We start from the raw sequence: 24,339 nt of genomic DNA on the forward strand, positions 1-24,339 counted from the left end.
AATAATAATTAAAGCTGCAAGCAGCGATGAACGGGCCCTCGCACTCACGGCCACCGCCCCCCATAAGCATATCAGAAAAGACACCACCCACGACTTCCTATGTCAAACCATTCAAAAGTTATAGCAGAAAAAAGGGACAACCAATCAGAAGAAGGGGCGGGGCTAATTCAGGCCAATGAAGGTCAAGGACTCCATACAGAATCTGATGACGCCACCCACGACTCTCTATGTCAAACCATTCCAAAGTTATAGCAGAAAATCGGGACAACCAATCAGAAGAAGGGGCGGGGCTAATTAAGGCCAACGAAGCTCAAGGACTCATTACAGAGTCCCATGACACCACCCACGACTTCCTATGTCAAACCATTCAAAAGTTATGGCAGAGAAAAGTATTCTAGGGGGCGCTGTTGAGCCGTTAGGCCATGCCCATTAATGCAAACCATGAAATATCCAATTTATCACCAAGTCTGTCTTGCATGCAAAATTTGGTGACTTTTGGAGAACTATCAAATATGGACCAATCAGATTTCAAAATGGCCGACTTCCTGTTCGGTTTCGGCCATGGCTCCAAGAGACTTTTCTTTAAGTTGTGACATGATACAGGTGTGTAGCGATTTTCGTGGATGTATGTCAAACCGTATTGTGGGGCTTGAGGCACAAAGTTTTCCGGGGGGCGCTGTTGAGCCATTTTGCCACGCCCATTAATGCAAACCATGAAATATCAAATTTATCGCCAGGCCTGGCTTGCGTGCCAAATTTGGTGCCTTTTGGGGAACTATCAAATATGGACCAATCAGATGAAGGGGGGGTGCGCTTGTTGGCGTCTAGCGTCGCCACGGTAACACTTTTGAAAGAGAAAAGTAATGCGCGTAGTCGCAGGATGGAGACGCACATTTTGATGTATAACACATCTGGGTTCACGATACGGTTCGGGCCGTATTAATTCTCGAAGGAATGGCATATATTGCTCCAAAATTACGTGATTAATTCAGAATGTTCAAAATGGCCGACTTCCTGTTCGGTTTCGGCCATGGCACCAAGAGACTTTTCTTTAAGTTGCGACATGATACAGGTGTGTACCAATTTTCGTTCATGTACGTCAAACCGTATTGTGGGGCTTGAGGCGCAAAGTTTTTTCTATCTGAACCGATCAGATGAAGGGTGGGCGCACTTTTTGGCATCTAGCGTTGCCACGGTAACGCTTTTGAAAGAGAAAAGTAATGCGCGTAGTCGCAGGATGGAGATGCACATTTTGATGTATAACACACCTGGGTCCACGTTACGGTTCGGGCCGTATTAACTGCCGAAGGAAGGCATCAATTTCGCCAAAATGACGCGATTAATTCAAAATGGCCGACTTCCTGTTCGGTTTCTCGACATGACGCCCAGACACTTTTCTTTAAGTTGTGTACTGATACAGGTGTGTACCGATTTTCGTGCATGTACGACAAACCGCATTGTGGGGCTTGAGGCACAAAGTTTTCAAGGGGGCGCTGTTGAGCCATTAGGCCACGCCCATTAATGCAAACCATTAAATATCAAATTTTTCGCCAGACCTGGCTTGCATGCAAAATTTGGTGACTTTTTGGGCACGTTTAGGGGGGCAAAAAGGCCTTCCTTTTGTCAGAACAATAAGAAGAAGAAGAAGAAGAATAATAATTCCTGCAATTACAATAGGGCCTTCGCACTGCAAGTGCTCGGGCCCTAATAAAAGATCCACTCTCTGGAGACTGAACTCAAACATTCTGAATAAACCATGTTTTAAAGATAAACTAAAAACCTAAATTAATCTGGATTTGGAAAATAATGATAATGGGGAAGTGACCCCGCCCATTCTCTGGGATGCATTAAAAGCGGTCCTGAGGGGCAAAATAATAGTCATCTCCTCATACGAGAAGAGAATTAGAGAACGGAAACTCAAAACATTAGAAGAGGACTTGAAGATACTACAGAAAGAACATGCAAAATCTCTTAAAGAGGACGACAAATGTGAGATAAATAAGTTAAAAAAAGAAATCGATGAAATAAATACGCAGGAAATTCGAAAAAAGCACCTTTTTACAAAACAACGATTCTATGAGACGGGTGGGAAATCACTGAAACTTTTATCATATAGGTTAAGAAAACAGCAGGCGGACAGAACTATACATAAACTAAGAAACTCAGAAACAAATGAAATAGAAACAAATCCAGAGAAAATACAACAATGTTTCCAAAACATATTTTGTTATTATAAATCACAAAATATGATAGATGAATGATTATAGATTATAAATCATTATATTCACAACCGCAGAAGGGCAATGACAGTCAGATCGATACCTTACTGACCCAGATAAAGCTTCCAAAGATCACAGATGAACAAAATGAAAAATTAATATCAAAAATAACAAAATAAAAAATCCAGTCGGCAATTAATAATAATAATGTATTTAACTTGTAACGCACTTTCCATTCACTGAATCTCAAAGTGCTACACTTAGACCATTATTCATTCATACACATTCTCACTGGTGGTGGTAGCTACGTTTTGTAGCCACAGCTGCCCTGGGGCAGACTGACGGAAGCGTGGCTGCCATTCCGCGCCAAACGGCCCCTCCGACCACCACCAACATTCACACACATTCATACGGGGCAAGCTGGGTAAGGTGTCTTGTCCAAGGACACAACGACAGTAACTGGGACAGAGCGGGATTCGAACCGCCGACCTTTGGATCATTGGACGACCCGCTCTACCACCTGAGCTACTGCCGCCCCTTAGTAGAATGAAAGGGGGGAAGTCTCTGGGGACAGATGGCTTTCCCACGGAATGGTATAAAACAATGTAGGATTAATTAATTCCAATATTATTAGAAACATTGAATTGGGTGTTGGAAAATAAAAATGCCCTCCATCGTGGAGGGAGGCAATGATCTTGGTCATACCCAAGGAAGGGAAAGACAAATTAGATTGTGGGAATTACCGTCCTTTAAGTCTCCTAAACAATGACTATAAATTATTCACCTCCATACTGTCTAAACGAATAGAATTGATATTACCAGAATTGATACATAATGACCAAACCGGCTTTGTCAGAAAAAGACAGACACAAGATAACATCAGGAAAACACTGCATGTTATGAGACAAGTCGCACAACAAGGACAGGACACAATGTTATTAAGTTTGGACGCTGAGAAGGCATTTGACTCAGTGAGGTGGTCATTTCTTTATAAGGTACTTACAGAATTTGGCTTCCATACAACTATAATTGACACTCTTGCAGAACTTTATAACAAACCAACAGCTAGAATTAAACTCAATGGAAACCTAACCAGTACATTCATTCTGGAGTGAGGAACAAGACAAGGGTGTTGTATGTCGCCGCTCCTCTTCGCCTTATTTATAGAACCCATGAGTCAATTAATTAGGCAGAGGACCGATATAAAGGGAGTAACAATGACATCTGGAGAGCAAAAACTGGCCCTATTTGATGATGATTTGTTAATAAGCATAACACAGCCCACTCAGACGCTCCCAAAACTGATGAAATTGCTAGAGGAATATGGTTTGGTTTCGGGTTATAAAATTAACATTAAAAAGACCCAAGTATTGACGTTTAACTATGATCCCCCAGCCTCAATTAAAACCAAATATAATTGGAAATGGGACACTGAGTCCATTAAATACTTGGGTGTTTCGTTACCTAGAGATTTAACAGGATTATATATCATCAACTACGACATAGTTAATTCAAAAATTAAAACCGATTTACAAAGATGGAATGTCATTCCCTTTTTAAGCTCCCGGATAGAATCAATCAGGATTAACATTCTACCAAGGATGTTGTACCTTTTTCAGTGTCTGCCAGTTAAAATACCAGCTAAGCAGTTTCTAGAGTGGGACAGACTAATAGCGAGATATCTGTGGCAAGGGAAAAGGGCCAGAATCGAATTTAAAACGCTGCAATTAAGAAAAGAAAAAGGGGGAATGGGTCTTCCCTGCTTGCAGGATTACTATCACGCAGCCCAACTTAGACCTTTAATCTGTCTTTGCTCACCGGCATACACGTCAGCCTGGAGGGAAATAGAAGGATACAATAGATGATAAAGGGAATCCCAATAACAGCTTTACTAAGTGACAACAAACTCCGAAGGGAGCTGGACATTCCAGAAGACTCTTTAACAAGCACCTTCCTCATGTCCTGGAAGGAAATAGTTCAAATTTGCAGATCACAAAACACATCTAAAATTAAAGCTGCAAGCAGCGATGAACGGGCCATCGCACTCATGGCCACCACCCTCCATAAGCATATCAGACATGACACCACCCACGACTTTCTATGTCAAACCCTTCAAATTTATGGCAGAAAATAAGAACTATGAAATGTCGACCAATCAGAAAAAGGGGCGGGGCTAATTTGCACCAATTATGGTCAAGGACTCAATACCGAGTCCGATGACACCACCCACGAGTCTTTACGTCAAACCATTCAAAAGTTATGGCAGGGAAAGGTTTTCTAGGGGGCGCTGTTGAACCATCTTGTCATACCCATTAATGCAAACCATGAAATATCAAATTTATTGATTTAACATCCGCTCATCTCGCTTGGAGCACAGATACATACTAGAAGACATGACAATTCCTGGTGCCAACAGGTGGCGCTACAACCGATCCTGAATATTCCACCATAGATGTCTTCAGGCTCAGACTACAATCGTGCACATACGTTTTCGACCACATAAAATAATGTATTGCTGAATTACAGCCAAATTATATTTGAGGGCGAGGCTTAAAAATGACCTCAAACTTCGGCGGATCACTACGGTCACGCCCTCTGGTAAAAACTTAAAAGCTTCGCAATTTAGCGTTGGCCATGTGTCTAGATTGTGCAAACCAAGTTTTGAGCCAATCAGATAAAATCTCTAGGAGGAGTTCGTTAAAATACGAGGCCTGGACATGACCAGAATTCATGAAAAATGACATTTTCTGTTCAAAATGCCGGACCTCCTGTGTAACTTAGAGCATGGGTCCAAGAGACTTTTTTGTAGGGCTTTGTCTGATATAATAGACACATAAAGGTCATTGCTGCAGGTCAAACCATATTATGGGGCTCGTCGAAAAACATAAAATAGGTGGCACTATGGAGCCCATTCTTGTCGACCCATGCCTGTCGCCCATAAAATACGTAATTTTTCGCGACTCTGGAAGCGTGTACAAAATTTGGTGAGTTTTCGAGCATTTTAAGGCCTCCAAAAAGGCAATTCATTTCTGATGAGAATAATAATAATAATTAAAGCTGCAGCGATGAACGGGCCCTCGCACTCACGGCCACCGCCCCCCATAAGCATATCAGAAACGACACCACCCACTACTTCCTATGTCAAACCATTCAAAAGTTATAGCAGAAAAAATGGACAACCAATCAGAAGAAGGGGCGGGGCTAATCCAGGCCAATGAAGGTCAACGACTCCATACAGAATCTGATGACACCACCCACGACTCTCTATGTCAAACCATTCCAAAGTTATAGCAGAAAATCGGGACAACCAATCAGAAGAAGGGGCGGGGCTAATTAAGGCCAACGAAGCTTAAGAACTCATTACAGAGTCCCATGACACCACCCACGACTTCCTATGTCAAACCATTCAAAAGTTATAGCAGAAAATCGGGACAACCAATCAGAAGAAGGGGCGGGGCTAATTCTGGCCAATGAAGGTCAAGGACTCCATAAAGAATCTGATGACACCACCCAGGACTCTCTATGTCAAATCATTCCAATGTTATAGCAGAAAATCGGGACAACCAATCAGAAGAAGGGGCGGGGCTAATTAAGGCCAACGAAGCTTAAGGACTCATTACAGAGTCCCATGACACCACCCACAACTTCCTATGTCAAACCATTCAAATGTTATGGCAGATAAAAGTATTCTAGGGGGCGCTGTTGAGCCGTTAGGCCACGCCCATTAATGCAAACCATGAAATATCAAATTTAACACCAAGTCTGGCTTGCATGCAAAATTTGGTGACTTTTGGAGAACTATCAAATATGGACCAATCACATGAAGGGGGGGCGCGCCTTTTGGCATCTAGCGTCGCCACGGTAACACTTTTGAAAGAGAAAAGTAATGCGTGGTGTTGCAGGATGTAGACGCAAATTTTGATGTATAACACACCTGGGTGCCCATTACGGTTCGGGCCGTATTAATTCTCAAATGAATGGCATAAATTGCTCCAAAATTACGCGATTAATTCAGAATGTCCAAAATGGCCGACTTCCTGTTCGGTTTCGGCCATGGCGCCTAGAGACTTTTCTTTTAGTTGCGACATGATACAGGAGTGTACCGATTTTCGTTCATGTACGTCAAACCGTATTATGGGGCTTGAGGCACAAAGTTTTTTCTGTCAGAACCAATCAGATGAAGGGTGGGCGCGCTTTTTGGCGTCTAGCATCGCCACGGTTACGCTTTTGAAAGAGAAAAGTAATGCGTGGTGTCGGAGGATGGAGACGCACATTTTGATGTATAACACACTTGGGGGCACATTACGGTTCGGGCCGTATTAACTGCCGAAGGAATGGCATAAATTTCGCCAAAATGACACGATTAATTCAAAATGGCCGACATCCTGTTCGGTTTCGGGCATGGCACCAAGAGACTTTTCTTTAAGTTGCGCCATGATACAGGTGTGTACCGATTTTCGTGCATGTACGTCAAAACGTATCGTGGGGCTTGAGGCACAAAGTTTTCAAGGGGGCGCTGTTGAGCCATTTTGCCACGCCCATTAATGCAAACCATTAAATATAAATTTTTTCGCCAGGCCTGGCTTGCATGCAAAATTTGGTGACTTTTTGGGCACGTTTAGGGGGGCAAAAAGGCCCTCCTTTCGTCAGAAAAATAATAATAATTAAAGCTGCAAGCAGCGATTAACGGGCCCTCGCACTCACGTCCACCGCCCCCCATAAGCATATCAGAAATGACACCACCCACGACTCTCTATGTCAACCCATTCAAAAGTTATAGCAGAAAAAAGGAACAACCAATCAGAGGAAGGGGCGGGGCTAATTCAGGCCAACGAAGCTTAAGGACTCATTACTGAGTCCCATGACACCACCCACAACTTCCTATGTCAAACCATTCAAAAGTTATGGCAGATAAAAGTATTCTAGGGGGCGCTGTTGAGCCGTTAGGCCACGCCCATTAATGCAAACCATGAAATATCAAATGTATCGCCAAGTCTGACTTGCATGCAAAATTTGATTACTTTTGGAGAACTATCAAATATGGACCAATCAGATGAAGGGGGGGCGCGCCTTTTGGCGTCTAGCGTCGCCACGGTAACACTTTTGAAAGAGAAAAGTAATGCGTGTAGTCCCAGGATGGAGACGCACATTTTGATGTATAACACACCTGGGTGCACATTACGGTTCGGGCCGTATTAATTGCCGAAGGAATGGCATAAATTGCGCCAAAATTACACAATTAATTCAAAATGGCCGACTTCCTGTTCGGTTTCGGCCATGGCTCCAAGAGACTTTTCTTGAAGTTGTGCCATGATACAGGTGTGTAGCGATTTTCGTGCATGTACGTCAAACCGTATCGTGGGGCTTGAGGCACAAAAGTTTCCGGGGGGCGCTGTTGAGCCATTTTGCCACGCCCATTAATGTAAACCATAAAATATCAAATTTACCGCCAGGCCTGGCTTGCATGCCAAATTTGGTGCCTTTTGGGAACTATCAAATATGGACCAATCAGATGAAGGGGGGGTGCGCTTGTTGGCGTCTAGCGTTGCTACGGTAACACTTTTGAAAGAGAAAAGTAATGCGTGTAGTCGCAGGATGGAGACGCACATTTTGATGTATAACACATCTGGGTGCACGATACGGTTCGGGCCGTATTAATTCTCGAAGGAATGGCATATATTGCTCCAAAATTACGCGATTAATTCAGAATGTTCAAAATGGCCGACTTCCTGTTCGGTTTCGGCCACGGCGCCAAGAGACTTTTCTTTAAGTAAAGACATGATAAATAAGTGTACCGATTTTCGTTCATGTACGTCAAAGTGTATTATGGGGCTTGAGGCGCAAAGTTTTTTCTGTCTGAACCAATCAGATGAAGGGTGGGCGCGCTTTTTGGCATCTAGCGTCGCCACGGTAACGCTTTTGAGAGAGAAAAGTAATGCGTGGTGTCGGAGGATGGAGACGCACATTTTGATGTATAACACACTGGGGGGCTCGTTACGGTTCGGGCCGTATTAACTGCCGAAGGAATGGCATAAATTTCGCCAAAATGACACGACCAATTCAAAAAGGCCGACATCCTGTTCGGTTTCGGGCATGACTACAAGAGACTTTTCTTTAAGTTGCATCATGATACAGGTGTGTACTGATTTTCGTGCGTGTACGTCAAACCGTATCGTGGGGCTTGAGGCATAAAGTTTTCAAGGGGGCGCTGTTGAGCCATTTTACCACACCCATTAATGCAAACCATTAAATATAAAATTTTTCGCGAGGCCTGGCTTGGGTGCAAAATTTGGTGACTTTTTGGGCACGTTTAGGGGGGCAAAAAGGCCCTCCTTTCGTCAGAAAAATAATAATAATAATAATTAAAGCTGCAAGCAGCGATGAACGGGCCCTCGCACTCACGGCCACCGCCCCCCATAAGCATATCAGAAACAACACCACCCACGACTTCCTATGTCAAACCATTAAAAAGTTATAGCAGAAAAAGGGACAACCAATCAGAAGAAGGGGCGGGGCTAATTCTGGCCAATGAAGGTCAAGGACTCCATAAAGAATCTGATGACACCACCCACGACTCTCTATGTCAAACCATTCCAATGTTATAGCAGGAAATCGGGACAACCAATCAGAAGAAGGGGCGGGGCTAATTAAGGCCAACGAAGTTTAAGGACTCATTACAGAGTCCCATGACACCACCCACGACTTCCTATGTCAAACCATTCAAAAGTTATAGCAGAAAAAAGGGACAACCAATGACAAGAAGGGGCGGGGCTAATTCAGGCCAATGAAGGTCAAGGACTCCATACAGAATCTGATTACACCACCCACGACTTTCTATGTCAAACCATTCAAAAGTTATAGCAGAAAATCGGGACAACCAATCAGAAGAAGGGGCGGGGCTAATGAAGTCCAACGAAGCTTAAGAACTCATTACAGAGTCCCATGACACCACCCACGACTTCCTATGTCAAACCATTGAAAAGTTATAGCAGAAAAAAGGGACAACCAATCAGAAGAAGGGGCGGGGCTAATTCCGGCCAATGGAGGTCAAGGACTCCATAAAGAATCTGATGGCACCACCCACGACTCTCTATGTCAAACCATTCCAAAGTTATAGCAGAAAATCGGGACAACCAATCAGAAAAAGGGGCGGGGCTAATTAAGGCCAACGAAGCTTAAGGACTCATTACAGAGTCCCATGACACCACCCACGACTTCCTATGTCAAACCATTCAAAAGTTATAGCAGAAAAAAGGGACAACCAATCAGAAGAAGGGGCGGGGCTAATTAAGGCCAACGAAGCTTGAGGACTCATTACAGAGTCCCATGACACCACCCACGACTTCCTATGTCAAACAAATAAAATGTTATAGCAGAAAAAAGGGACAACCAATGACAAGAAGGGGCGGGGCTAATTCAGGCCAATGAAGGTCAAGGACTCCATACAGAATCTTATGACACCACCCAGGACTCTCTATGTCAAACCATTCCAAAGTTATAGCAGAAAATCGGGACAACCAATCAGAAGAAGGGGCGGGGCTAATTAAGGCCAACGAAGCTTAAGAACTCATTACAGAGTCCCTTGATACCACCCATGACTTCCTATGTCAAACCATTCAAAAGTTATAGCAGAAAAAAGGGACAACCAATCAGAAGAAGGGGCGGGGCTAATTAAGGCCGACGAAGCTTAAGGACTCATTACAGAGTCCCATGACACCACCCACAACTCTCTATGTCAAACCATTCAAAAGTTATGGCAGAGAAAAGTATTCTAGGGGGCGCTGTTGAGCCGTTAGGCCACGCCCATTAATGCAAACCATGAAATATCAAATGTATCGCCAAGTCTGGCTTGCATGCAAAATTAGGTGACTTTTGGAGAACTATCAAATATGGACCAATCACATGAAGGGGGCGCGCCTTTTGGCGTCTAGCGTCGCCACGGTAACACTTTTGAAAGAGAAAAGTAATGCGTGGTGTCACAGGATGTAGACGCACATTTTGATGTATAACACACCTGGGGGCACGTTACGGTTCGGGCAGAATTAACTGCCGAAGGAATGGCATACATTTCGCCAAAATGACACAATGTATTCAAAATGGCCGACATCCTGTTCGGTTTCGGCCATGGCTCCAAGAGACTTTTCTTTAAGTTGTGCCATGATACAGGTGTGTAGCGATTTTCGTGCATGTACGTCAAACCGTATTGTGGGGCTTGAGGCACAAAGTTTTCTAGGGGGCGCTGTTGAGCCATTTTGCCACGCCCATTAATGCAAACCATGAAATATCAAATTTATCGCCAGGCCTGGCTTGCATGCCAAATTTGGTGCCTTTTGGGGAACTATCAAATATGGACCAATCAGATGAAGGGGGGGTGCGCTTGTTGGCGTCTAGCGTCGCCACGGTAACACTTTTGAAAGAGAAAAGTAATGCGTGTAGTTGCAGGATGGAGACGCACATTTTGATGTATAACACATCTGGGTTCACAATACGATTCGGGCTGAATTAACTCTGGAAGGAATGGCATATATTGCTCCAAAATTACGCAATTAATTCAGAATGTTCAAAATGGCCGACTTCCTGTTCGGTTTTGGCCATGGCGCCAAGAGACTTTTCTTTTATTTGCGACATGATACAGGTGTGTACCGATTTTCGTTCATGTACGTCAAACCGTATTATGGGGCTTGAGGCACAAAGTTTTTTCTGTCGAACCAATCAGATGAAGGGTGGGCGCGCTTTTTGGCGTCTAGCGTCGCCACGGTAATGCTTTTGAAAGAGAAAGTAATGCGTGTTGTCGCAGGATGGAGACGCACATTTTGATGTATAACACACTTGGGGGCACGTTACGGTTCGGGCTGAATTAACTTTCGAAGGAATGGCATAAATTTCGCCAAAATGACACGACTAATTCAAAATGGCCGACATCCTGTTCGGTTTCGGGCATGACCCCAAGAGACTTTTCTTTAAGTTGTCCCATGATACAGGTGTGTACCGATTTTCGTGCATGTACGTCAAACCGTATTGTGGGGCTTGAGGCACAAAGTTTTCAAGGGGGCGCTGTTGAGCCATTTTGCCACGCCCATTAATGAGACCTTTAAATATAAAATTTTTCGCCAGGCCTGACTAGGGTGCAAATTTTGGTGACTTTTTGGGCATGTTAAGGGGGGCAAAAAGGCCTTCACTTTGTCAGGAAAATAATAATAATAATAATTAAAGCTGCAAGCAGCAATGAACGGGCCCTCGCACTCACGGCCACCGCCCCCCATAAGCATATCAGAAAAGACACCACCCACGACATCCTATGTCAAACCATTGAAAAGTTATAGCAGAAAAAAGGGACAACCAATCAGGATAAGGGGCGGGGCTAATTCAGGCCAATGAAGGTCAAGGGCTCCATAAAGAATCTGATGACACCACCCACGACTCTCTATGTCAAACCATTCCAAAGTTATAGCAGAAAATCGGGACAACCAATCAGAAGAAGGGGCGGGGCTAATTAAGGCTAACGAAGCTTAAGGACTCATTACAGAGTCCCATGGCACCACCCACGACTTCCTATGTCAAACCATTGAAAAGTTATAGCAGAAAAAAGGGACAACCAATCAGAAGAAGGGGCGGGGCTAATTCAGGCCAATGAAGGTCAAGGGCTCCATAAAGAATCTGATGACACCACCCACGACTCTCTATGTCAAACCATTCCAAAGTTATAGCAGAAAATCGGGACAACCAATGAGAAGAAGGGGCGGGGCTAATTAAGGCTAACGAAGCTTAAGGACTCATTACAGAGTCCCATGGCACCACCCACGACTTCCTATGTCAAACCATTCAAAAGTTATAGCAGAAAAAAGGGACAACCAATCAGAAGAAGGGGCGGGGCTAATTCAGGCCAATGAAGGTCAAGGGCTCCATAAAGAATCTGATGACACCACCCACGACTCTCTATGTCAAACCATTCCAAAGTTATAGCAGAAAATTGGGACAACCAATCAGAAGAAGGGGCGGGGCTAATTAAGGCCAACGAAGCTTGAGGACTCATTACAGAGTCCCATGACACCACCCACGACTCTCTATGTCAAACCATTCAAAAGTTATGGCAGAGAAAAGTATTCTAGGGGGCGCTGTTGAGCCGTTAGGCCACGCCCATTAATGCAAGCCATGAAATATCAAATTTATCACCAGGCCTGGCTTGCATGCAAAATTTGGTGACTTTTGGAGAACTATCAAATATGGACCAATCAGATGAAGGGGGGGCGCGCCTTTTGGCGTCTAGCGTCGCCACGGTAACACTTTTGAAAGAGAAAAGTAATGCGCGTAGTCGCAGGATGGAGACGCACATTTTGATGTATAACACACTTGGGGAAACGTTACGGTTCGGGCTGAATTAACTGCCGAAGGAATGGCATAAATTTCGCCAAAATGACACGATTAATTCAAAATGGCCGACATCCTGTTCGGTTTCGGGCATGACCCCAAGAGACTTTTGTTTAAGTTGCGCCATGATACAGGTGTGTACCGATTTCCGTGCATGTACGTCTAACAGTATTGTGGGTCTTGAGGCACAAAGTTTTCAAGGGGGCGCTGTTGAGCCATTTTGCCACGCCCATTAATGCAAACCATTAAATACCAAATTTTTCGCCAGGCCTGGCTTGGGTGCAAGATTTGGTGCCTTTTGGGGAACTATGAAATATGGACCAATCACATAAAGGGGGGGTGCGCTTGTTGGCGTCTAGCGTCGCCACGGTAACACTTTGGAAAGAGAAAAGTAATGCGTGTAGTCGCAGGATGGAGACGCACATTTTGATGTATAACACATCTGGGTTCACGATACGGTTCGGGCTGAATTAATTCTCGAAGGAATGGCATATATTGCTCCAAAATTACGCGATTAATGCAGAATGTTCAAAATGGCCGACTTCCTGTTTGGTTTCGGCCATGGCGCCAAGAGACTTTTCTTTTAGTTGCGACATGATACAGGTGTGTACCGATTTTCGTTCATGTACGTCAAAGCGTATTATGGGGCTTGAGGCGCAAAGTTTTTTCTGTCTGAACCAAATAGATGAAGGGTGGGCACGCTTTTTGGCGTCTAGCGTCGCCACGGTAACGCTTTCGAAAGAGAAAAGTAATGCGTGGGGTCGGAGGATGGAGTCGCACATTTTGATGAATAACACACTTGGGGGAACGTTACGGTTCGGGCTGAATTAACTGCCGAAGGAAGGCATAAATTTCGCCAAAATGACACGATTAATTCAAAATGGCCGACTTCCTGTTCGGTTTCTCGACATGACGCCAAGAGACTTTTCTTTAAGTTGCGCCATGATACAGGTGTGTACCGATTTTCGTGCATGTACGTCAAACCGTATCGTGGGGCTTGAGGCACAAAGTTTTCAAGGGGGCGCTGTTGAGCCATTTTGCCACGCCCATTAATTCAAACTATTAAATATCAAATTTTTCGCCAGGCCTGACTTGCATGCAAAATTTGGTGACTTTTTGGGCACGTTTAGGGGGGCAAAAAGGCCTTCCTTTTGTCAGGAAAATAATAATAATAATAATTAAAGCTGCAAGCAGCGATGAACGGGCCCTCGCACTCACGGCCACCGCCCCCCATAAGCATATCAGAAAAGACACCACCCACGACTTCCTATGTCAAACCATTCCAAAGTTATAGCAGAAAATCGGGACAACCAATCAGAAGAAGGGGCGGGGCTAATTAAGGCCAACGAAGCTTAAGAACTCATTACAGAGTCCCATGACACCACCCAAGACTTCCTATGTCAAACTATTCAAAAGTTATAGCAGAAAAAAGGGACAACCAATCAGAAGAAGGGGCGGGGCTAATTTAGGCCAATGAAGGTCAAGGACTCCATAAAGAATCTGATGACCCCACCCACGACTCCCTATGTCAAACCATTCCAAAGTTATAGCAGAAAATCGGGACAACCAATCAGAAGAAGGGGCGGGGCTAATTAAGGCCAACGAAGCTTAAGAACTCATTACAGAGTCCCATGACACCACCCAAGACTTCCTATGTCAAACTATTCAAAAGTTATAGCAGAAAAAAGGGACAACCAATCAGAAGAAGGGGCGGGGCTAATTTAGGCCAATGAAGGTCAAGGACTCCATAAAGAATCTGATGACCCCACCCACGACTCCCTATGTCAAACCATTCCAAAGTTATAGCAGAAAATCGGGACAACCAATCAGAAGAAGGGGCGGGGCTAATTAAGGCCAACGAAGCTTAAGGACTCATTACAGAGTCCCATGACACCACCCACAACTTCCTATGTCAAACCATTCAAAAGTTATGGCAGATAAAAGTATTCTAGGGGGCGCTGTTGAGCCGTTAGGCCACGCCCATTAATGCAAACCATGAAATATCAAATTTATCGCCAAGTCTGGCTTGCATGCAAAATTTGGTGACTTTTGGAGAACTATCAAATATGGACCAATCACATGAAGGGCGGGCGCGCCTTTTGGCGTCTAGCGTCGCCACGGTAACACTTCTGAAAGAGAAAAGTAATGCGTGGTGTCGCAGGATGTAGACGCACATTTTGATGTATAACACACCTGGGTGCACGTTACGGTTCGGGCTGAATTAACTGCCGAAGGAATGGCATAAATTTCGCCAAAATGACACAATTTATTCAAAATGGCCGACATCCTGTTCGGTTTCGGCCATGGCTCCAAGAGACTTTTCTTTAAGTTGTGCCATGATACAGGTGTGTAGCGATTTTCGTGCATGTACGTCAAACCGTATTATGGGGCTTGAGGCACAAAGTTTTCCGGGGGGCGCTGTTGAGCCATTTTGCCACGCCCATTAATGCAAACCATTAAATATCAAATTTATCGCCAGGCCTGGCATGCATGCCAAATTTGGTTCCTTTTGGGGAACTATCAAATATGGACCAATCAGATGAAGGGGGGGTGCGCTTGTTGGCGTCTAGCGTCGCCACGGTAACACTTTTGAAAGAGAAAAGTAATGCGTGTAGTCGCAGGATGGAGACGCACATTTTGATGTATAACACACCTGGGTTCACGATACGGTTCGGGCTGAATTAACTCTCGAAGGAATGGCATAAATTGCGCCAAAGTGACACGATTAATTCAAAATGGCCGACTTCCTGTTCGGTTTCAGGCATGACGCCAAGAGACTTTTCTTTAAGTTGTCCCATGATACACGTGTGTACCGATTTTCGTGCATGTACGTCAAACCGTATCGTGGGGCTTGAGGCACAAAGATTTCAAGGGGGCGCTGTTGAGCCATTTTACCACGCCCATTAATGCAAACCATGAAATATCAAATTTTTCGCCAGGCCTGACTTGGGTGCAAAATCTGGTGACTTTTTGGGCATGTTAAGGGGGGCAAAAAGGCCATCACTTTGTCAGAAGAAAAAAAAAAATAATAATAATAATAATAAAAATTCCTGCAAATACAATAGGGCCTTCGCACTGCAAGTGCTCGGGCCCTAATAAAAATTCCTACAGATACAATAGGGCCTTCGCACTGAAGGTGCTCGGGCCCTAATTAAAGCTGCAAGCAGTGATGAACGGGCCCTCGCACTCACGGCCACCGCCCCCCATAAGCATATCAGAAATGCACCACCCACGACTTCCTATGTTAAACCATTCAAAAGTTATAGCAGAAAAAAGGGACAACCAATCAGAAGAAGGGGCGGGGCTAATTCAAGCCAATGAAGGTCAAGGACTCCATACAGAATCTGATGACATCACCCACGACTCTCTATGTCAAACCATTCCAAAGTTATAGCAGAAAATCGGGACAACCAATCAGAAGAAGGGGCGGGGCTAATTAAGGCCAACGAAGCTTAAGAATTCATTACAGAGTCCCATGACACCACCCACAACTTCCTATGTCAAACCATTAAAAAGTTATAGCAGAAAAAAGGGACAACCAATCAGAAGAAGGGGCGGGGCTAATTCAGGCCAATGAAGGTCATGGACTCCATAAAGAATCTGATGACACCAGACACGACTCTCTATGTCAAACCATTCCAAAGTTATAGCAGAAAATCGGGACAACCAATCAGAAGAAGGGGCGGGGCTAATTAAGGCCAACGAAGCTTGAGGACTCATTACAGAGTCCCATGACACCACCCACGACTTCCTATGTCAAACCATTCAGAAGTTATGGCAGAGAAAAGTATTCTAGGGGGCGCTGTTGAGCTGTTAGGCCACGCCCATTAATGCAAACCATGAAATATCAAATTTATCGCCAAGTCTGTCTTGCATGCCAAATTTGGTGACTTTTGGAGAACTATCAAATATGGACCAATCAGATTTCAAAATGGCCGACTTCCTGTTCGGTTTCGGCCATGGCTCCAAGACACTTTTCTTTAAGTTGTGCCATGATACAGGTGTGTAGCGATTTTCGTGCATGTACGTCAAACCGTATTGTGGGGCTTGAGCCACAAAGTTTTCCGGGGGGCGCTGTTGAGCCATTTTGCCACGCCCATTAATGTAAACCATTAAATATCAAATTTTTCGCCAGACCTGACTTGCATGCAAATTTGGTGACTTTTTGGGCACGTTTAGGGGGGCAAAAAGGCCTTCCTTTTGTCAGAAGAAAAAGAAAAAGAAAAAGAAAAAGAAAAAGAAAAAAAAATTCCTACAGATACAATAGGGCCTTCGCACTGAAGGTGCTCGGGCCCTAATTAAAGCTGCAAGCAGCGATGAACGGGCCCTCGCACTCACGGCCACCGCCCCCCATAAGCATATCAGAAATGACACCACCCACGACTCTCTATGTCAAACCATTCAAAAGTTATAGCAGAAAAAAGGGACAAATAATCAGAAAAAGGGGCGGGGCTAATTCAGGCCATTGAAGGTCAAGGACTCCATACAGAATCTGATGACACCACCCACGACTCTCTATGTCAAACCATTCAAAAGTTATAGCAGAAAATCGGGACAACCAATCAGAAGAAGGGGCGGGGCTAATTTTCACCAATTATGGTCAAGGACTCAATACCGAGTCCCATGACACCACCCACGACTCTTTATGTCAAACCATTCAAAAGTTATGGCAGAGAAAAGTATTGTAGGGGGCGCTGTTGAGCCGTTAGGCCACGCCCATTAATGCAAACCATGAAATATCAAATTTATCGCCAGGCCTGGCTTGCATGCAAAATTTGGTGACTTTTGGGGAACTATCAAATATGGACCAATCAGATGAAGGGGGGTGCGCCTTATGGCGTCTAGCGTCGCCACGGTAACACTTTTGAAAGAGAAAAGTAATGCGCGTAGTCGCAGGATGGAGACGCACATTTTGCTGTATAACACACCTGGGTTCACGATACGGATCGGGGCCGTATTAATTCTCGAAGGAATGGCATATATTGCTCCAAAATTACGCGATTAATTCAGAATGTTCAAAATGGCCGACTTCCTGTTCGGTTTCGGTCATGGCGCCAAGAGACTTTTCTTTAAGCAGCGACATGATACAGGTGTGTACCGATTTTCGTTCATGTACGTCAAACCGTATTATGGGGCTTGAGGCGCAAAGTTTTTTCTGTCTCAACCAATCAGATGAAGGCTGGGCGCGCATTTTGGCGTCTAGCGTCGCCAAGGTAACACTTTTGAAAGAGAAAAGTAATGCGTGGTGTCGGAGGATGGAGACGCACATTTTGATGTATAACACACTTGGGTGCACGTTACGGTTCGGTCCGTATTAACTGCCGAACGAATGGCATAAATTGCGCCAAAATTACACAATTTATTCAAAATGTCCGACTTCCTGTTCGGTTTCGGGCATTACGCCAAGAGACTTTTATTAAGGTTGCGCCATGATACAGGTGTGTACCGATTTTCGTGCATGTACGTCAAACCGTATCGTGGGGCTTGAGGCACAAAGTTTTCAAGGGGGTGCTGTTGAGCCATTTTGCCATGCCCATGAATGCAAACCATTAAATATCAAATTTTTCGCCAGGCCTGGTTTGCGTGCAAAATTTGGTGACTTTTTGGGCACGTTTAGGGGGGCAAAAAGGCCTTCCTTTTAGGGGGGCAAAAAGGCCTTCCTTTTGTCAGAACAATAAGAAGAAGAAGAAGAAGAAGAAGAAGAAGAAGAAGAAGAAGAAGAAGAAGAAGAAGAAGAAGAAGAAGAAGAAGAAGAAGAAGAATTCCTGCAAATACAATAGGGCCTTCGCACTGCAAGTGCTCGGGCCCTAATTAAAGTTAAATTTTGCAGAAACTGTAATAAGTGGCATAATGAGGTTGTAGGGTCCGTTAGTGCCGATCGGGCCGAGTGTTTGAAAGTTTGAACGATGTCTCTACGATAAAGTTTGGCCGAGTAATAAGCGTCCGAATTTTCGCCTTTTGTTTTGCGTTTTGGCATCTAGCGTTGCCACGGTAACACTTTTGACTGAGAAAAGTAATGCTCATCGATGCACGATGGAGACGCATCCAACGATGTATGCCATGTATGGGTGCATGTTCCAGTTCAGGTTATGTTAACGGATAGGTTTTTTTTTCACCATGGTAAAAAACCCCATCCGAATGAATGGGGCCATTTGGCATGGATTTTGACATAAAATTTCCTTAAATCGCAGCTTCATGAAATTTGAATATATTGAAGTCCTCAGCGTGCCGAGTTGGGAAACATTTGTATGATGTCTCTACATGTTGCCTAGCAACAAGCGCCCAAAGTCAAACGAAAAAAAAAAACAAATGAAAAGTCAATATCGCCAAAACTGTAATAATTGGCAAAATGAGGTTGTACGTTCCGTTACTGTCAATCGGGCCGAGTGATTGAAAGTTTGAACGATGTCTCTACGATAAAGTTCGGCCGAGCAATAAGCATCTGAATTTTCGCCTTTTTTTTGCTTTTTGGCAACTATCGTTGCCAAAAAGCCTAATTTTTTCGGGCGTGTTTTATTTTTTGGGGATTTTTTTTTTCCACATCAGAGCGGCGTCATGCTGTACACCCGCTGGTGTGACGTGGGACTTTTGCGACTTTAGCTTGTTAGCAAAATGCTAGCAACATTGCCTTTTGGGCCATTCTGGACGATTGCAATATGGTCATGCCACTACTTGGCATGCCCATAATAATAAGAAAAGGGAAAACTTTTCTGTATACTAATATATCGCCTTCATTTTTCAGGTTTTTCGGGCCGTGTTTTACTTCTGGGGGATTTTTCTTTTCCACATCAGAGCGGGGTCATGCTGTACACCCGCTGGTGCGCAGTGGGACTTTTGCGACTTTAGCTTGTTAGCAAAATGCTAGCAACATTGCCATTTGGGCCATTCTGGACGATTGCAATATGGTCATGCCACTACTTGGCATGCCCATAATAAACATCACAGATACAACAATTCAGTGCTCGGGCCCTAATAATCACACAGGAAAGCTGGGAAAGAATATGCCAACTACAATGGATCTCAACCGGGTCAAATACTTGGAGGGAGTTCTACTGGAAAAGTATAACAAGATTTTTTTATCACACCCATTCAAAAAAGATATTGGGGCAGCGGGGATGTCTGTTGGAGACTATGTGGGTCTCAGGGAGCAAACCACTTCCATATTTTTTGGGACTGCCAAGCTATAAGACCTTTTTAGAAGGAAATACAGATGCATGTGGAAAATATATTTAATGTGAACATGCCATTGAATTGTGAAACGTTACTTATGGGAGACATAATGTTCGAAACATGGAATGTAAAAGACAAGAAACTGCTGACTATACCGTTGGCAGCCAGTAAGAAATGTGTTACAAGGAAATGGTTAAATGTAGAACCCCCCACTATCGACGACTGGATTGGGATCATCTATGAGATCTATGTTATTGATAAGATCTCTTCCTCCCTTATGGTTGAGAAAGAAAACTTTTATAATATCTAGTCCAAATGGACTGAGTATGTGAAACCAATCACATCTGATTTCATGTGAACTATTTTTTATGTGATGTAATGATTGTAAACATGGGTGCGCTCCCTGGTTTTTTGTTTTTTATTTTTTATCTTTTTATTTTTTTATCTTTCTGTTAGTGTTCTCAATTACTGTTCATAAAAAATGTCTGGAGGACAGTTGGGACAAAATCATTTAAGTTTAAAGATTGAATGTATAAATGTGTAAGATGGAATACTGCTGTTCTAAATAAAAAGAGAATTTAAAAAAAGAAGCTTGAGTTATTTTTGTTTACTCAGGAGAATAAATGGACTGTTAATAGCTCAATTCATTGAGCTATTAATCTGTTTATTGTGTTGACACGGTTTCCTTTTTCCTCTATTTCTTTTGCTTGTGTGTGTAGTTTTGCTGAAGGGTTAGGGAGTGTTAAAATGTGAACAGCACAGGTTTTTTTGTTCTATCTCACACAGTCGAGAAAGTTGTTGTGTTGTTGAAAAATGGAAAATATGTTTTATTATTTTTAAAATGAGCTATTGATTTGATTTTTCTTAATATTGTGTTTGAGAGTGTGATGAGAAAATGTAAATTCTGACTTTCACAAGAGGAAATGTAGATTCATAATGCCATTGTGTTGATTATAATGTGTTTTTTTTACTTTGAGGAGGTGTCCTAGTGTCTGTTGTCTGTTGTGAGTTGTGAGCACGTATGTTTATGTACTTTAATTAGTGATAATGTTGTAATTAAGCTGATGATTCTGATGAGACCCCAGAGAAACTGCTGTGAAAGATCAGCAGCTAACAGGGATCTAATAAAACAACCAAACAAACAGTTGTAACGGTCACCAGTTGAACACTTGGTGGATTCTGACCTGAGAGACTCCAGGTGACAGTGTGGACTCTCCAGTCCAGGACACAGCTGCTCCAGTCCTGAATCCTTCAGGTCATTGTCGCTCAGGTCCAGTTCTGTCAGACTGGAGGACTGAGAGCTGAGAACTGAGGACAGATCTGGACAGATGTTCCCTGAGAGGTTACAGTCACTCAACCTGCAGAGGAGATTAAAGAGAGATCATGAGGTTATTTAGGAAAGTTTATAATGTCATTTAACAAATAAATGTAGGGTATAATATCAATCAATGCTGTTTATTTCAACGAATAATCAATAAGTATTGATCATAGTGATCCCCGTATTTCTCTTCTCTACATGTAAAGTTTCCTGAGATGAATCATTGAGGGGAACTGGTCCCACATGAACCTGAACTTAGTTGAACAGTGAATTCAACTGGTTTCCTCCAAGAACACAACATGTGATTGTAATTAAAACAGATGTGTCCGTGTTCGTCCTTACACAACTTTCTTGGAGGCTTTGAGCACCGGCAGCATCCTCCGTAGAACTTTCTCTGAAGCTGAGAACTTCTTCAGGTCAAACTCCTCCAGATTTCCTGATGACAGTAAGATGAAGGCCAGAGCCGACCACTGAGCAGGAGACAGTTCATCTCTGGAGAGAGGTCCTAACCTCAGGGACCGTTGGACCTCCTCCACCAGAGACCGATCGTTCAGTTCATTCAGACAGTGGAACAGGTTGATACTTCTCTCTGCAGACAGATCCTTACTGATCTTCTTCTTGATGTATTCAACTGTTTCCTGATTGTTCTGTGAACTTCTTTGTTCTGGTTCCAGCAGACCTCGTAAGAGCTTCTGATTGGTCTCCAGTGAAAGACCCAGGAGGAAGCGCAGGAACAAGTCCAGGTGTCCGTTGGGACTCTGTAAGGCCTTGTCCACAGCTGTCTGATAGAGGTCAGGCTCTGCTCTTTTTTTAAACCACCTGGAGGTGTTTCTTTTTTCCTCCATTAGGTTGACTCCAGACTTGATGAAGGTCTGATGGACATGAAGAGCAGCCAGAAACTCCTGGACACTCAGATGGATGAAGCAGAAGACCTGGTCCTCGTACAGGTCGCTCTCCTCTCTAAAGATCTGGGTGAACACTCCTGAGTACACTGAAGCCTCTCTGACATCGATGCCACACTCTCTCAGGTCTGGTTCATAGAAGATCAGGTTTCCTTTCTGCAGCTGCTCAAAAGCCAGTTTTCCCAGAGACTCCACCATCTTCCTGCTCTCTGGACTCCAGTGTGGATCCGTCCCAGTTCCTCCGTCAAACTTGACCTTCTTCAGTTTGGCCTGGACCACCAGGAAGTAGATGTACATCTCAGTCAGGGTCTTGGGCAGCCCCCCTCCCTCTCTGGTTTCCAGGACGTTCCCCAGGACGTTCCTCAGGACCGAAGCAGTGATCCAGCAGAAGACTGGGATGTGGCACATGATGTGGAGGCTCCGTGATCTCTTGATGTGGGAGATGATCGTGGTCTGATCCTCTTCTCTGAACCTCTTCCTGAAGTATTCCTCCTTCTGTGGGTCAGTGAATCCTCTGACTTCTGTCACCATGTCAATGTCAACACACTCAGGAGGGATCTGATCGGCTGCTGCGGGTCGTGTGGTGATCCAGAGACGAGCAGAAGGAAGCAGGTTCCCCCTGATGAGGTTTGTCAGCAGCACATCCAGTGAGGTGGACTCTGTAACATCAGTCAGGACCTCATTGTTGTGGAAGTCCAGAGGAAGTCGACTCTCATCCAGACCGTCAAAGATGAACGCGACCTGGAACTTTTCAAAGCTGCAGATTCCTTTGGTTTCAGAGAAGAAGTGATGAACTAGTTCCACCAAGCTGAACTTTCTCTCTTTCAGCACATTCATCTGTCTGAAGGTGAATGGAAGCAGGAACTGGATGTCCTGGTTGGTTCTGCCTTCAGCCCAGTCCACACTGAACTTCCGTGTTAAGACTGTTTTCCCGATGCCGGCCACTCCCTTCGTCATCACTGTTCTGATTCGTTTATCTCTTCCAGGTGGGGGTTTAAAGATGTCTTCCTGTCTGATGGTTGTTTCTGCTCTGTCTGGTTTCCTGGAAGCTGCTTCAATATGTCTGACTTCATGTTCATCGTTGACCTCTCCGGTCCCTCCCTCTGTGATGTAGAGCTCCGTGTAGATCCGCTCCAGAAGGATTGTCTGTCCTGCTCTAACAATCCCCTCAGACACATGCTGGTACTTCTCTTTCAGCTTAGACTTCAGCCGCTTTTTACAAACTTCCGCAAAAGTACCTTAATGAAAGAACATAAAGACAGAGATTTAGTGTTTTATGAAGTTCACTCAACAACTTAATTCTAAAAACAATCAAGATCTGAACATCCGCTGATCAGCTGTAACTTCACGACGAGCTGTCCAATATTGAGTAGATTGCTTTTAAAACACCTCTGAACATTCAGGACGTGGAGGTGACAAGAACATCTGGGTTTCTAGTACCAGGATGTTAGCAGTAGAGCCCTTATGGATTGTGGGTTGAAGTGGAAAGTCCAGGTTTAAGACCTGGAGTTGAATTGGTCCCCACAGTTGCTATCAGAGAACATCAGGTTGGTATCTCAGAAGTCTGGAGGATGGATGAACACCTCAGATCCTTAATTGTGTTCTTCAACACCTTCCTAAGCAAGGCGTGACCAGAGACTTGTCTGCAGAAATGTTTAGGTGGGTATATAAAATGTATATTGTTTTTTGTTTATTGTTTATTAAGATCCCCATTAGCTGTCACCCACGGTAACAGCTAGTCTTCCTGGGGTCTACACATAAAATACATATAAATGTAACATATATAAAATTTGTACATTACTACGGGAATAGAGCTAAACTGAATGAGCTTGGACTATACTAAGCACTCCAAAATCCCGACCCACCCATCCACCTCCCACCACACAACCCCATCCTACTCCGTACATGCACAAAACAATGAAAATAATGTATATGCACAAAACAATGAAAATAATGTACATGCACAAAACAATGAAAATAATGTACATGCACAAAACATTGAAAATAAAATCAAAATAAAACAATGTCAGATGTTACAAGAACACTGTTCTAAAAATCATCACTAGGTACAATTAAAGATAACACACAATCAAAGCTTGGTTTAGACTATTGACTAGAACATGTTTAGAAGTCAAGACGGATTAAAATTAAACATGGTATCCATGACATCAAAACAAAACGAGAATTCTACATGTTATGAAATCAAAACTCTAGTAAAAACCTAACTGACTGCTAATTGTTACTTTAATGGTATTCAGCCAACATACTTTTTTTAAGATGTTTTTTAAAAACCATTACAGAAGTAGTGTGTCTTAAGCAATCTGGCAACTTATTCCATAAAGAAATAGAACGATACAGAACA

At 43.8% G+C, this 24,339-nt stretch overlaps 1 protein-coding gene across 1 annotated transcript in view; it reads right to left on the reverse strand.

The window, feature by feature from the left end:
* Nucleotides 1–24,339, reverse strand: part of LOC133422278 (NACHT, LRR and PYD domains-containing protein 12-like) — a 74,101-nt gene that overhangs the window by 43,970 nt on the left and 5,792 nt on the right. Inside the window, exons 3-4 of the mRNA XM_061712229.1 lie at nt 21,418–23,215; nt 20,942–21,115 (exon numbers count right to left, since the gene is read on the reverse strand). Of these exons, the coding sequence (XP_061568213.1) occupies nt 20,942–21,115; nt 21,418–23,215 (1,972 nt within the window). The remainder of the gene's footprint in view (nt 1–20,941; nt 21,116–21,417; nt 23,216–24,339) is intronic.

Source organism: Cololabis saira, chromosome 21 (genome assembly GCF_033807715.1).
Source record: "Cololabis saira isolate AMF1-May2022 chromosome 21, fColSai1.1, whole genome shotgun sequence".
In the NCBI taxonomy this organism is placed as follows: domain Eukaryota; kingdom Metazoa; phylum Chordata; class Actinopteri; order Beloniformes; family Belonidae; genus Cololabis; species Cololabis saira.